General features: G+C 39.1%; 1 protein-coding gene across 1 annotated transcript; it reads left to right on the top strand.

Moving 5' to 3' along the window:
- Positions 1–874: 874 nt before the first annotated feature.
- LOC148046367 (vomeronasal type-2 receptor 26-like) lies at positions 875–15106 on the top strand. Its single transcript, XM_087714699.1, has 7 exons — positions 875–890; positions 6409–6577; positions 7611–7902; positions 8730–9578; positions 11569–11796; positions 12994–13120; positions 13954–15106. The coding sequence occupies exons 1-7, from the start codon at positions 875–877 to the stop codon at positions 14874–14876; spliced, it is 2604 nt and encodes an 867-aa protein (XP_087570825.1). The 3' UTR covers positions 14877–15106.
- Positions 15107–15453: the final 347 nt, after the last annotated feature.

Here is a 15453-nt window from a genome sequence, read left to right as displayed (position 1 = left end):
AATGATCTCAATCATCCCTCTGGAAAAAGTGACCAGGACCGAAGGAGAAAGCTGTGGTTTCCTCGTCTGACACAGGAAATGCAGGTGCTGGTTTGCTTCACTAAGGATGACATGTGGATGACCCAGTTGCCATTTCTATTCATTGACTGACCTTATTAGCATGTCTCTGACAGTCATAAACTCTCACACACTCTAACAGTCTAGACTTAAGGGGATTTGTTAATTTAATACAATTTTGAATTCCTGGCACCACTTTGTATGGAGTGAGAATATACAGGGTGCCATTGTAGCAGTGGTGGGTTTCTGCCAGTTCGCATCAGCTCGGGAGAACTGGGTGGTGAAATTTACCAATCCGGTGAGAGGAGGTCCAACCGGTGAACCCGGAAGTCACAGGTGCAACAGCCTGGTCGCTCACTCGCCCTGGCCGTCCCATCACAGCTCACTTGCTTCCCCACCCATCCACACTAAACTAGCCTAGCCCGCTGCTCACTGATTGGCTGGAGTCCAGCCAATCAGTGAGCAGGCTGGAGGCAACTGATTTAAAAGCCTGGCACCAGAGTCTTTCTTTTTCCCAAGCAGCTGTCACATTGCGCTTGCTGATTGGTCCTCCCTTCACTTCGATTCGCCTTCCAGCAGCTTGTTGCATCCCTCAGGTAAGCAACCAAGTGCGAGGGGGGCATCGGGTGGCTATCTCATGCCAGCTCATGGCTTTCATGAGGGAAGGCCTTCTAGGCCTTACCTTGCAAAAGCCACGAGCTGCTGTATGCAGCCTGGCTGAACAGTGATGGTCGGCGATGGTGCCGGAGCCTGCTTTCGCACACAGTCAAAAGCGGGTGGGCGGTGGCCAGCTAGCTTTCATGAGCTGGCATTAGCCATGTGGCTGAAAGCGGGTGAGTGGCAGCGGCGGCCGGCTAGCTTTCGTGAATTTCCTATTAATGGCTAGGTTGAAGTGACCCAGACTATCAGCAACACATGAACAGTTTTATTCCAGTCTAAGCAAAATAAATATTCCTTTATTCAAAATGGATTCTATCAGGTTCCTCAAATATCCTCAACCACTTTACTCAAATAACTAGGATTTCATCCGTATTCTTTCAGATGGACCACAAAAAACTCTGGCAAGTTTTTAAAGAGATGGGAGTACCAGACCTGACTTAGCAACTGAACAACAACAGGGCACCTTTCACATTGATTTGTATCTGAAATGTACAAGATCTTTTCATTTCCAATTATTTATAAAATTTTATTAATTGAGACAAATCATTCCTGTTGATAACATCCCCTTCAATTTATACAATAATATTTTCTTAATCCTTAGCAAAGACATTTATTTTATGCATAAAATAAAAGTATTTATGCAAACAGTATCATTTTCTAAGAGCTGAAAAGAAGCAAAAGCCATGAAAAGTTCAAAAAAAATTTTAACAAAAGATTTCAGTGAGCTGTTAGAAGAGACAAGAAGCAATGTGACATCTGAAAAGATATGAAAGATGGAAACAGGAATTAAAATTCTTTGCAAAGATATTTAAAATCCTAAACAAAATTCCAACCTTGAACTGTTATGCTAAATGACACAAATGAACAGATAGTAAATGGATTTAAGGAAGGTATTTTTTTCATGAAAAGATATCTTATAAAACATATCAATGAACTTAAAAAAGAATCTAGATAAACCTCAAGCTGTCTTAGATGAGAGAAAAAAAAGAAGAACAATTAAAGAAGGTTCTAGAGAAGAAATCATTTTTCAACAAATTACGTTTCCACCACAACAATTATTTATAAATGTTAATTACACAAAACAAAACAAAACTTTGATTTATTTATTTTTTGCTTTATTTGTATGCCGCCCTTTTCCCTGAAAGGGACTCAGGGCGGCTTTTGCAAACAAACAAGGGAAATGGCTGGTATACAAATTAGAGGATGAGAGAAAAGATACAAGGGAAATAAAAAAGGGAAAATTTGTAATAACAGATAAGATGAATAGGCAAAAAGTGTTTAATTTTGCAAGCAATACTACTAGATGCAACATTATTATTCAATGAATCCCTCCGTGAATAAATGGGGTGTAATCTATACATACAGTACTCTATTGTTACGCATGATATGTTTCTGTAAATTTGAAGATATACTTAGTATTTATCTTGTCATTATTAAGTGAAAGACCATTGTTTAGAGGAGGTGAGAGGTATCCAACTACCCTTCCCAAAGGGGAGTTTGTTGAGAAAACAGAGGATGAAGATGGAAAAGGTAGGATTTTGGGGGGAATTTCTACCTATCTAACCCCACCTTCCCTTCGACAGTCACCCTTGTTTCCCCTCCTTTAGTGGCCCTAGCCCTGGCCCTGCTTCCTCCTCCTGCCTCTTTGTTTGGGCTGCTTACCTTCCGTGATGGCTGGTCCACAGCCACAAAGCGGCTCTCAAAGAGATGATGGCTGTCTGCAGGCCACCAAGAAATTCCAGAGGTCACCAAAAAAGCTGCTGCCATCGCCGCCATGTTCTTCGTGCACATGCATCTCATTGCCTTGCAATTCCGGCTTGTGGTGCCTTAGCTAGGAATACAACATTTATTGTTATAATAATAATTATAGGTATTACAATTGCAAAAAAAGGCATTCCCAAGAAGTAGAAGAAGAGTTAAAGCCAATAAAAAAAGCAGAAACAATATCCAGAGGTCAGATGGAGAGGTGTTATCTGTGTTAAGGTCTTCCAGGGGAAACAATTTCATGATGGGTGTTGCCTGCCTGTAAAAGCCTTTGTTGTCTGCATCCTTGATTCTGAGTGGAGTATGAAATGCTGGTTCTTTCTATAATCTGCAATGATCTCCTTTGTTTTATTAACATTTAGGACCAGATTACTTTTATTGCACCAAACCACCAGAGTATTCACCTCTTCCCTACAAGCATCTTCATTGTCATCCCAGATAAGACACACCACTGCCGTGTCGTCCGCATACTTCACAATATGATTTGTATTAGATATGGCACACCAGTCATCAAGGTGAACAGTAATTGACTTAAGACACAGCCCTGTGGGGAATCTGTACTCAAGGAGATGGAGAGGGAAACTTTTCTTCCAACTCGCATAAACTGGGGGCTATCAAGAAGTAAATCAAGTATCTCGTTACATAAAGAGCAGAGGTGGTATTCAGCAGGTCCTGGCCAGTTCTGGAGAACCAATATTGGAAATTTTGAGTAGTTTGGAGAACCGGTAAATACTACTGACTGGCTCCACCCCCATCTATTCGCAGCCTCTCAAATCCCAGCTGATTGGGAAGAATGGAGGCTTTTCAGTATCCTTCCCCTGCATGGCCACTGTTTGCTGGAGTTACTTTGTTTTTCTCCTGTTTCCAAACATTGCAATTTATATATTTTCCGCATAGTTTTAATTTTACTCCTTCTGCTAACTTTACAGTTTGTTGCAGCATCTTGAAATGAATGTGCCCCATGCGTCTATATAGTAAATGTATGCATTCGTCACGGAGTTTAACATTATGATAAGCTGTGTTAGCCATCTGGCCATCCGGTATAACATACAAACTGTTTTTTAAAGTAGCAGTAACCCTGATATCCTCCTTTTCAATGATACAGATATCTCCCCTAAAGGTTACCACATAGCCAATGTTAAACAGAGCCCTAACTGATAGTAAATTGAATTTCAGGTTAGGTACATATAACATTGGTAACGGCTCATTTAGGAATGAACAACATGCATTACCTTCACCAGACGCCCTCACCTTCCATCCATTTGCCAAAAATACACGTTCCTTGCTCGTGGTCATTTTTACAAACCTTTTTCTATCTCTAGCAATGCACTGTGATGCTCCACTATCAACAACTCACAAATCATGGTTTTCAGGTGCATTGCTAGACATAGCAAAAGTAGACATAGCTAAGTTGACATTAGCATTTTTTCTAGCTCTTCCGGCATTCTGTTGTTTTGCCTTTTTACAGAATCTAGCGATATGTCCCTTGGCTCCACAAGAAAAACATTTTTGAACAGTATAGGCAGTAGAAGGTGACTCCTCATGTTGTGATGGTTTCTCTCTCAGTTGTTCCCTCTCCATCCTTCTTCTTAACTCTTCCAACAGTCATGCAGTAATGTCAGTCAATGTTAATTCATTTCGGGTTATTCAAGAGAAGATACAAATCATCATAACTCTCATCCAGTGAGGAGAGTATGATATAAACTTGCTGTAGTTCAGAAAAAAAATAGTTCTTTTTCATGTAGCTCTTGGAAAACCCCTTTCATAAATGTTAAATGAGCTAACATATCTCCAACTTTCAGAAGACGTGCCCTAAACAGTTTGATGTAAGATGTATCTGTGCACCTACAGTGTCATGTACATAAATCCTCTTCAAATTCTCCCAACATCTTACAGCAGAATTTTCTCCATGAATATGTATTAATTGTTGGTCGTTCAGTGTTAGACCAATAATACACAACGGCCATTCATTGCATCGCTGAAAATCTGCTATCTTCTTGGCATCATCATCGTTATCTGGATTCCAAGCAGTTACATCCGGTGGATTCTGTAGAGCAACCCATAAACCTTCCCTACGCAGGAGTAGACTGTATTTCATAAACCAGGAAACATAGTTTGTGCCATCCAACTGGATTATTATAGATAGGCTTGTTGAGAGGTACCCAAAGTTTGCTAGCAGTTGCAAAATTTACATAAGCTCATGGCACTTTCTAACAGCCAGCTTCCAAAACACTCAGATCAGATCAGACCAGCACCTAACAAACAGAGAGCTAACAGTCATTCTGGCTCCCTCTTATGGCCGATTGAGGAAAACAGCAACCAATCACATTTTATAGTATGATTTAAAGAAACAGGTACAGCATTATTATTTGATTTATATATTGCAAACCCAACCGTTAGATTATATTCCTAACACCCAATAAGCCATGCACACAGAACCAGTAGTAAAATAATCCCACCACTGATAAAGGAGTATCAAAACCTAATAGGCCCAGTTTGTTCACCAAATGCTGAGGAATGATTGTGTTGAGTGCTGAGCTAAAACCAACAAACAGCATTCGCACATGAGTATTCTTCTCCTCCAGGTGCACCAAGCAAACATAAAGCATACACAAAAGTGAATCATCTATAGAGCGGTCCTTCTGATAGGCAAGTTGTAATGAGTCAAATGTAGGGGGAAGGCATGAAACCATATACCATATTTTTCAGAATATAAGATGCATCATTTTCCCACAAAAAAGAGGCTGAAAATCTGGGTGTGTCTTATACACTGAATACAGCATTTTTCCCTCTCGAAACTCCACTCCTTCACCAAAATGGCCATGCAGAGCCTGTAGAAGGTTTCAAAAAGCTCCTGGAGACTGGGGAAGGCAGAAATGAGTGAAAAACTGGCAGTTTTTTGCTCAATTTTGCCCAGCCACCAACCCCAGGAGCACTCTATAAGCCTCCTAAAGGCTATCCATGCCCCTTTTTTTGACAAAAAACACGGGCCCATTTTCATGAAAAATGGGCCTATTTTTGCTTGTTAATGCCCCCCTCCCTTGAGCATTCTACAAGCCTCCTTAAGGGCTATTCATGCCGTTTTTTTTCAAAAAAACGGGCCCATTTTTGCAAAATGTGGGCCGTTTTTGGGAGGTTTGCAGAGTGCAAAAACTTTTTTTTTATTTGCCTCTTCAAAACCTTGGTGTGTCTTATATTCCGGTGTGACTTATACTCCAAAAAATACGGTAGTCCATTACCAAACTCTCAAATGTTTTATCATAAGAGAAGTGAGTGTGACTGGATCTTAATCATGAAGGCATGTGATTATAGTTATGGAGGGGGCACTGGTACAACATGTACCATGTCTTAAAACATGTCAGCAAAATGGAGGGGCAGAAGAGATATGCATTTAACTGAATTGGCAGATTGTGAGATGAGAAGGGAGAATTTATCTGGCTACTAATCAATCTCTTGCTCTTTTAATCAGCATTGCTTTCCTTGGATTGAGAAAGCAAGACTCAAAATCTGTTATGATCCCAAGATCATTTCTTTATTCCCTGAGGAGGAGCTGTCAAGAGATGGGTCACATAATCTCATCAACTGGAAAAATATTTGAATAGCTTTGGGAAAGGAAATTGCCTACCTACCTAAATTAATTAAACTTGTTTTTTGGGCATGCACAAAACCTAGGGGGACAGTGCAGTTTAAGTTTACCATTAGCAACAACTCCAGGAGGCTCAGTAGGTGGCATTATGAATCACTCAGATGATAATTATTGTAATCTACAACTTTAGATATGCATAAAACCAATAGAGAGTCTATTTCATTGTCCCAGGCAAAGTGTTGTGAAAAAGATGTGGCTGCACTCCTATGAATGGAGCCAAATTACCTTGGCATTCAACATACTTTGCCATGGGTTTCTGCTCTCTTTTTTTCTCCTCCAAGCTTCTTTCAACAAGACCTTGAACCCCATTTGCAGTAAGAAACTTCATTTTCGGCTTAGTTTCCCTGCTCATTTCAGTGATGTAGTCATTGGAGAATTTGTATCTACTGTATATTCTGAATTGCCTTTACTGCACTTTATGGAATTTCCAGAAGGATCTTTGAGAGGATGGCAAGTACTCTTTTGAAAGAAAATGATGTGCCCTTGAAGGGTTGGGGTTTTTTTTTAAGGGGATTGTATTCAAGATATAAGGGACACAGAGGCTCAGTGACTAAGACACTGAGCTTATCAATCAGAAAGTTCAGCAGTTCGGCGGTTCAAATCCCTAATGCTGTGTAGAGGAGTGAGCTCCCATTATTTGTCCCAGCTTCTGCCACCCTACCAGTTTGAAAGCATCTAAAAGTGCAAGTATAAAAATAGGCCCTACCTTTGGTAGGAAGGTAACAGTGTTTTGTGCACCTTCGGCGTTTAGTCATGCTGGCCACATGACCACGGAGACCTCTTCGGATTCTTTGGCTTAGAAACGGAGATGAGCAAGCTGTCCCTACCAGTTTGGCAAGTGTATCTTAAGTATTTGGATTGTCATTAATAGATTGCACAATCCATCAGCTTCTGCCCTCCAGTTGCATTGTTGCCCTACATACATGAAACAATCCTTGCAATTGCATTAAACCTCTGTTTTAAACTTCTCAAAATGTGATACACAAATGCTGTCAGATCCTCAAGTGAGATTCAGACCCTCCAATTCAGTTCCTCACTCTATGCCTTCCTCACTTCTGGAATGTCTTAACTTCTGAAATTTAAGAATCAAAACTTTTGTCCCCATTACTTTTCCTGCCACATTTGTTAAGTGAATCACTACAGTTCTCAAATTAGTAATTTTTGTGAGGTGAATCTGGCTTCCCCATTAACTTTGCTTGTCAGAAGTTCCCAAAATGTGATCATGTGATCCCAGAACACTGCAACTGCCATAAATATGAATCAGTTGCTATGCATCCAAAAATAAATCAGGTGACCAAGGGGATGCTGTAATGGTTCTAAGTGTGAGAAATGGGCATAAATCACTTTTTTCTCTGCCATTGTAACTTTGTATGGTCTGTTATAAGCTGAGGACTTCCTGTACTCATTCAAGCAGACAAATACATCATTTTAGGTGTGGAGAAATACATTAATGTTGTAGAACTAAATGAAATTCTTCTTGCAGGCCATTGCCTAAAAACTTACAGCATGTCCTAGCCTTCAGTTTTGCCATTCAGGAGATCAACATGAATGAGGACTTGTTACCCAACATCACCTTGGTCTCCAAGATACATGATAATGGTTTTCAGGCAATGAAAGCCTCTGAGAACCTTTTGGCTTTCCTCTTTCTTGGAAGCTACTGCCCCTTCAATTACAGAAAGGGAAAGGACCAAAACATTATGGCTGTCATTGGTGATCTTCCTTCCCAGAACACCATCCAGATAGCCAACATCTTAAATGCCTACAAAATTCCACAGGTAAGGATCTGGGCTCACATAAATGCTCAAGCAGGAAGATGAAAAGGTGGTAGTTAAAAAAACTATTGGAGGACCAAAATTGGGGGTAATCTCTCAAAAGCAGATCAAGTTTTTATTTGTTTATTTTGTCAGAGAAATGCAATGCATCTATTACTATTGCAACAGGAGTAATTCTTAATAAGTGCAAACATTTCATTTGGTATGAGAAATTGTTTAACTGTCCTTGCTATCTTTCATTCTTCTCCTTCTTCTTCTCCTTCTCTTTCCCCTTCCCCTTCCCCTCCCCCCTCCTCTCCCTCCTCCTCCTTCTCTTTCTCAGTGTCACTTAGCCATTATTTACTGATATGGTAGCAGTGTGTCTGATATTGTATCTCCATCTTCTGGGCATGCCTCTTGTTATTTGATTTTCTTCTCTTGTTCTTTATGCCTTAACAATTTTAAATATATTGATCAGTAAAGTAATAGATATGTTGCCCTCATAATGTACAGAAAAAAAGTTTGGGTATCAAGATGAGAAATTAATACTTTCCAATCCTTGAAGAATAAGCCTCCTCTTTTTTACACATTCCTATCTGCTGTCTATTTCTGCTTAGCACAATCAAAAATTAAGAATACTTGGTCTAAAAATTGATAAATGGAATACTAATGGTGGTTTTATAGCAAAAGCTATAAGGAAAGACTTGTTGATCCCCAGATTTAACATTTAATATCAGGATTTTTTTATTGAAAAAAGGTCCATAAGAAATGTACTTCCTTCCTTCTTGTTGACATATCTGCAAAAACAGTAACTAGTCTAAAAGCACATCATTATTATTCCCACTCTGCAGCTCAGTTTTGGCACTTTTGACCTGGCATTGAGTGATAAACAGCAGTTTCCTTCTTTCTTTTGGATGACTCCAAATGAAAACCTCCAGTATGCTGGGATTATTCAGCTCCTGAAATATTTTGGATGGAATTGGATTGATCTTCTCATTCCAGAAGATGCCACTGGAGAGAGATTTCTCAGAATTCTGAGACCAAAATTCATCCAGAGTGACATTTGCATTTCTTTAATTCAGTTTGTTCCAAGAGTGATCACTTATAACTCCAGTTTCTTACGGAAGAGTAATCTAAATAACATAGGACGTCTCTTGTGGTATAGTAAAACCAATGTAATACTTGTTTATGGGGACATGAAATCTATAGAAGGTTTACGAATAATTCTTGAAGCCTATGAAATTGGTAGCAGGTGCCCAATAGAGAGGGTTTGGATCATAAGTGCTCTCTGGGATGTCACATCTGTCTTTGAGTCAAAGAAATTCACCACATTCTCCTTCAATGGCAGCTTGTCTTTTGCCCTACACACAAATAGGGTTCCAGGCTTTCAAGCGTACCTGGAGAACCTAAATCCATATCACTCTAAAGTCCCTTTGCTACCTATGTTCTGGTGTGCCACATTTCTCTGTTCACTTCCAAGAAACAGTATACCAGGAAAAAGAAAATGCACTGGGAAAGAGGATTTGGGGAGTCTCCCTGGAACTGCCTTTGAAATGGAGATGTCTGGCCAGAGCTACAGTATTTACAATGCTGTATATGCTGTAGCACATGGTCTCCATGCTATATATTCATCCAGAGCCAAGCAGAAGACAAGAGGCAATGAAGAGAAGTGGAATTTTCTGAAAGTCGAACCTTGGCAGGTGAGTTACTTTGCCTTTCAATGGGAACGTAGCCATAATAATATAGTTATTTTAATGTTTACAAAATTCACTAAGTATCCTTTTATGAATGAAGACAAATATACACGTCCCAGGATAACGATGAGAGATTGAATCTGGGTTGGTCAATGGGACCAGAGATTTACTCATCCGAGCTTCCAGGCTCATGCTGGAGCCGATCTTAATGATATTTATGTCTAATGAAATATATGTTTTCGGCTGTTTATTTTATGTTTTATATTTTTTTATTTTTTTAACAATTTAAAACATAAAAATTCAATATCTATATAAAAAGTGTGTTTGCAGATTGATTCCTTGATTCTCTTTTCCAGAATCTTCCCAGGTATTGAGGTCAGGCTGATAGGTCTGTAGTTTGCTGGATTTATCTTTTACCCCTTTTCTGAAGATGGGGACTACATCAGCTATTTTCCAGTTCTCTGGTAGTTCCCCAGTACTCCAGGATCTTTGAAAGATATAGTTCAGTGAGATCATGTCTGCCAGTTCCTTCAGAATCTTGGGATTTAATCCATATGGTTCTCATGATTTGAATTCATCTAGGGTGGACAGGTGCTCTCTTACCATTTTCTTGTCTATTTTAATTTCTATTCCTGATATGTTTTTCATGGTTCTGTTTTTGATAGATTGGATTGTTTTTTTCCTTTTGTGTAAAGCCAGATGCAAAAAATGAATTAAGCAGTTCTTCTTTCTCTCTGATGCTCATCATCTTCTTGCAATTTTCTCCCACTGGTGGACCAATTGTTTCCTTGACTTTTTTCTTCTTTTTTACATGTTAAAAGAAGGGTTTTTTCTCACAAGATTTTGAGCCTTAGCTTTCCTGACTTCATCTTTGCAGCCTTGGGTTATTTGTTGATATTCTGCCTTAATTGGGTACCCCGCTTTCCACTTTTTATACCTATTCTTTTTGTCTTTCAAATTTACAATTTAAGTTGTATAGAGGCTTCATGGTAATCTCTGAAAATGCTTATTCCTTGTGGAAATTTAGATTTTTATTTACAGATATTATGTTAGATATAGGGAAGTAATCTTTTCCCAGCTTCCTTTCCAATCTTCAATCCCAAAAAACCCTCAAATCCAATAAAAGACTCAAATTTTGCAACATTTTGAAGTTGAGTAGCTGAAGAAAAATTCACCAAAGTAGACAGAAGGAAGAATTTTGCAAAATAATAATAATAATTGATGAAATGAAAGGCAAGGGTAGGATAGAATGACAAAACTTGTCTTTCTCTGAGATATGTTTGGTGTAGGCATTTTCTGTCCCATGCCTGAAGAAAATTTAATTTAATATATCAAGGTCATCATTTAACTTCTTAATCGTGTTTTCTGGAATAGAACTCCAATAAATATGTTTTCCTGTGATATCCATTATATATAATGGGCTTGCCACAAAGAAGAGGGAGTCAAGATATACTCCAAAACACTTGAAAGCAGGACAAGAAGCAATGGATGGAAAATAATCAAGGAGAAAACCAATCTAGAACTAAGGAGAAATTTCTTGATAGTTAAAACAAGTAATCAGTAGATTGAGTTGCTTCCAGAAGTTGTGGGTGTGCTAACACTGGATGATTTTAAGAAGAGATTGGATAACTATTTTTCTGAAATGGTACAAGGTTTCCCGGTGGAGCAGGGAGTTGGACAAGAAGAGATGAAAATATCCAAGTTCCCTTCCAAATCTTTTATTCTATTATTGTGTTATATTTCTTGGCAATTGTTTTTATCCATCATGAAGTACAAATAAGAAATATATGTACAAATATATCTATTACTAATACTTAAACATAAAAATATGAATATAGTCCTGCAAAACAGAGTTATGCCGTTGGAACATTAAAAAATACTTTCAACTCAAATGTTTGATTGTTCATTAAAAACTGGTTGAGCACCATTTGATGAATCCCATATTGTATTGCCTGCTATGGACACCAATTTCTCACTTGTCTCTCTTATCTTTTAGCTTCGTTTATTTCTGAAAAACCTCCATTTCAACAATAGTGTTGGGGAAGAAATAGCTTTCAATGAGAATGGAAACCTGGCAGCAGCATACGATATCATCAACTTGATTACTTTCCCTAATCGATCCTTTCAGAAGGTCCAAGTTGGACATATTGAACCTCTGAGTTCTCAAAAGGAAGACTTCGCCATAAATACATCTGTCATTGTATGGAACCCCAAATTTAAGAAGGTGAGTTAAACAAACCAAATAAAACATGGGGATATTTTCTCAAATTTCTAGAATTTTAAACCAGTAATCTTAGAGTAGTTCCAAGATCATTTGATATCTTCTTAATGTTGTTAGAACACTCTTGTATTGTGGAAAAATGAAGACGTTCTCAAATCTACATTACACTTTCAGATTGTAGGGAAAGGGAGCTCTGATCACTGGGGTTTTGGACCCTTTGAGTTCAGGGGCTTCATGAGAGCTTAGTGAAGTGGAAGATTCGTCTTTTGCAAGGTAACACTGAATGGATGATTTACCTTTCTCCTTTAAAAAAATATATGAAAAATAACACTTAATCCTATTGGGTGAAGGGTCTGACAGCTCATTATAAAAGGGCTGTTGTCAGACTCAACCTTCGCTGGATTGTTCTCACTTGTTGTACTTGATAAAGAGCTTTTGTTACCGTCAACCCTGTGTGTGCCTATCCATTACCCAATCTAACAAGAAGATAGATAGATAGATAGATAGATAGATAGATAGATAGATAGATAGATGGATGGATGGATGGATGGATGGATGGATGGATGGATGGATGGATGGATGGATGGATGGATGGATGGATGGATGGATGGATGGATGGATGATAGATAGATAAACAGACATACCGACAGACAGACAGACAGATTTTCCCACTGATTAATAGTCTGTAGTTTGAATCAGCTGAATCAATGAAAATTGGGATACCACCCTTGAGTGGCAACATAACACGGGAATAATTGGAAAAGGATACCAAATGCTAAACAGGAATATTTTGGGTATCAGCTCGGCAAGTTTCAACATTCTTTCCCATACATCACAAATTTATTTTGGATTTTCTTATTACTATTCAAATTTAAAACAGCTCATTGAGGTCATGAGAAACATACTCTTTAATGGTCCTCTTTAGGACATCTCAAGTTCCTTTATGTAATGTGAAGAGGTGTCCGGATTTGGATTTGTCTTCAAATTTTCAATAGCAGTTCAAAGACTTTTCAGATTTTAACTGCTCCTCTGACTAATTCTAGCAATCGGTCCTAGGAATTCCAAATTTTGCATTATTAGAAATTACAAGAAACTGTGGTGGGCGGGGTTGGATTTATTTAAAGACCGTGACTGCTGACTGATTGATTCAAAGCTTGATTCTAATCCATTTTAATGTCTTCCTCTGGCCATTCTCATTAGACACCACCTTCTGCCACCTGTGTAGAAAGCTGCCATCCTGGGTACCGGAAATTGATTGAGGAGGGAAAACAGGTTTGCTGCTATGACTGTGTCAAGTGTTCAGAGGGAAGCATTTCCACCATGATTGGTAAGAAAAAAAAGATCTGTGTTTCTTTAAAAATACATTTTGTTCTAACCAAGTTTGGGTTCTTGAATATACCATATTTTTCAGAGCATAATACACACCTTTCCCCCCCCCAACAAGTGGGTGAAAATCTGGGTGCATCTTATACTGTGAATACAGGGTTTTTGGCCTCCAGAAACCCCACGGCCCCTTCACAAAAATGGATGTGCAGAAGGTTTGGGAGGCTTGCAAAATGCTCCTGGGGACTGGGGAGGGCAAACAGGAGGGAAATGTGGACTGGTCTTTGCTCATTCCCCCCCCCCCAGGCCTCAGGAGCACTCTACAAGCCTCCTAAAAGCTATGCATGCTCCTTTTTTGGCAAAAAGGTTCATTTTATTTCTTGTTTTTGCCCCCCCCTCCTAAAAAAATGCAGCCCCAGGAGCACTATGCAATCCTCTCAAACTCTCTGCATGCCTTATTTTTTCACAAAAAATGAGGTGTGCAGTGGTTTGGGAGGTCTGCAGAATGCAATATTTTTTTTAGTTCACCTCTTCAAAATCGTATACTCCCAAAAATACGGTGGTTTTAAAGAAAAGCATGGATTGATTGGGATCTCTCACCAGCCTTGTTCTCTTTCTTCTTTTTTTAACTAAAAACATTTCTTTATTTAATTGTGTAATCTCTTGTTCAGGAAACGTACTGTATTGAATACAAAATAAACTTTAAAAGGATTTTCTTAAAGCAAAACATTTAAGAGGTTTATTGTCTCCCAAAACACCTTCAGGATGGAATAATTTTTAAGAACTTAATTCTATTTAATGTGTAGACTTTTTAGAGAGTTTATTTATGGTTTTCAGATTCCAACCAATGTGAGAGGTGTCCCACAGAGCAATATCCAAATGAGAAACACCATCAATGTATTCCCAAAATTATCACCTACTTATCCTACAAAGAAGTCCTGGGAGAAGTCCTGACTGGCTTTGCTGTTTCTTTTGCTGTCATCACAATTGTGGTGATGGGGACATTCATCTTCCACCAGAACACTCCCATCGTCAAAGCCAACAATTGGGATATCACCTGCACCCTGCTTGTCTCGCTCCTGCTGTGTTTTCTTTGCTCCTTCCTCTTCCTCGGATGTCCAGGAAAAGTCACATGTCTGCTCCGGCAAGCAGTTTTTGGAGTTGTCTTCTCCATTGCAGTGTCTTGTGTGTTAGCCAAAACCATCACTGTGGTTCTGGCCTTCATGGCCACAAAGCCAGGGAACCGCATGAGGTGGTGGGTGGGGAAAAGGCTGTCCATCTCAGTCATTGTTTTTTGCTCCCTTATTCAAACAAGCATCTGTGCTGCCTGGTGGACTATTTCTCCTCCTTTCCCAGAGTTGGACATGCATTCCCAGCTGGATGAGATCTTAGTGCAATGCAACGAAGGCTCGGAGATCATGTTTTACCTTGTGCTGGGCTACATGTGGCTTCTGGCCCTCATCAGCTTCACAGTGGCCTTCTTTGCTCGGAAGTTGCCCGACACTTTCAATGAAGCCAAGCTCATCACCTTCAGCATGCTGGTCTTCTGCAGTGTTTGGGTGTCCTTTGTGCCCACGTACTTGAGCACCAAGGGAAAATCCATGGTGGCTGTGGAAGTCTTCTCTATCTTGGCCTCAAGTGGTGGTTTACTAGGTTGCATTTTCCTGCCCAAGTGCTACATTATCATACTGAGGCCAGAGCTGAATACGAGAGAGCAGCTAGTTAGGAAAAAGAATGGTGTGATTTCAAGAGCAACATGAATGATGGCTGAATTCTATGATGCTATAAAAAGAACATGACAATAATCGGCCAAAGAATTTCATTCAGGAATAGTTGTCTTCTCCCATTTTTTAATAGCAATAACATTTAGATGTGTATACTGCCCCATAGTGCTTTATAGCATTGTCTGGGTGGTTTACTTTGTACGCATTCTTTGCATACTGCACCCAAAATCTGGGTCCTTTAATTCTTGGAAGGATGGAAGGCTGAGTCAACCATGAGTGCCTTCAGGATTGAAGTCAAGGCTTTGGGCAGAGTTTAAAGGCAAATTTGCTCTTACTGTGCCCTCTGGGTTCTTAATGTAAGAAACTTCACATATACACAATAACAAGGAGAAAAAAATGTGCAGAACTTTTTCTTTATTGAGTAAGATTTTTTCTAATATATATTTAGACTTAAACTTAGAATAACTTTATTGCCACTTTAAATGTATGCTAATTGGCACACATTAAAATAAAATTTCATTCCATACAGCTGTCAAAGGGTCATCTCCTCCAAAATACACTATATAAGGATGATAAATAAATAAGTAAATAAATAAATAAATGAGCATATGCC

The sequence above is a fragment of the Thamnophis sirtalis genome, unplaced genomic scaffold (assembly GCF_051295495.1).
Source record: "Thamnophis sirtalis isolate CommonGarterSnake01/CBP01778 unplaced genomic scaffold, rThaSir2_p1.2 scaffold_4, whole genome shotgun sequence".
Taxonomy (NCBI): Eukaryota; Metazoa; Chordata; class Lepidosauria; order Squamata; family Natricidae; genus Thamnophis; species Thamnophis sirtalis.
Note: the sequence above shows the minus strand (reverse complement) of the source record. Positions and strands in the feature narration are given on the sequence as shown.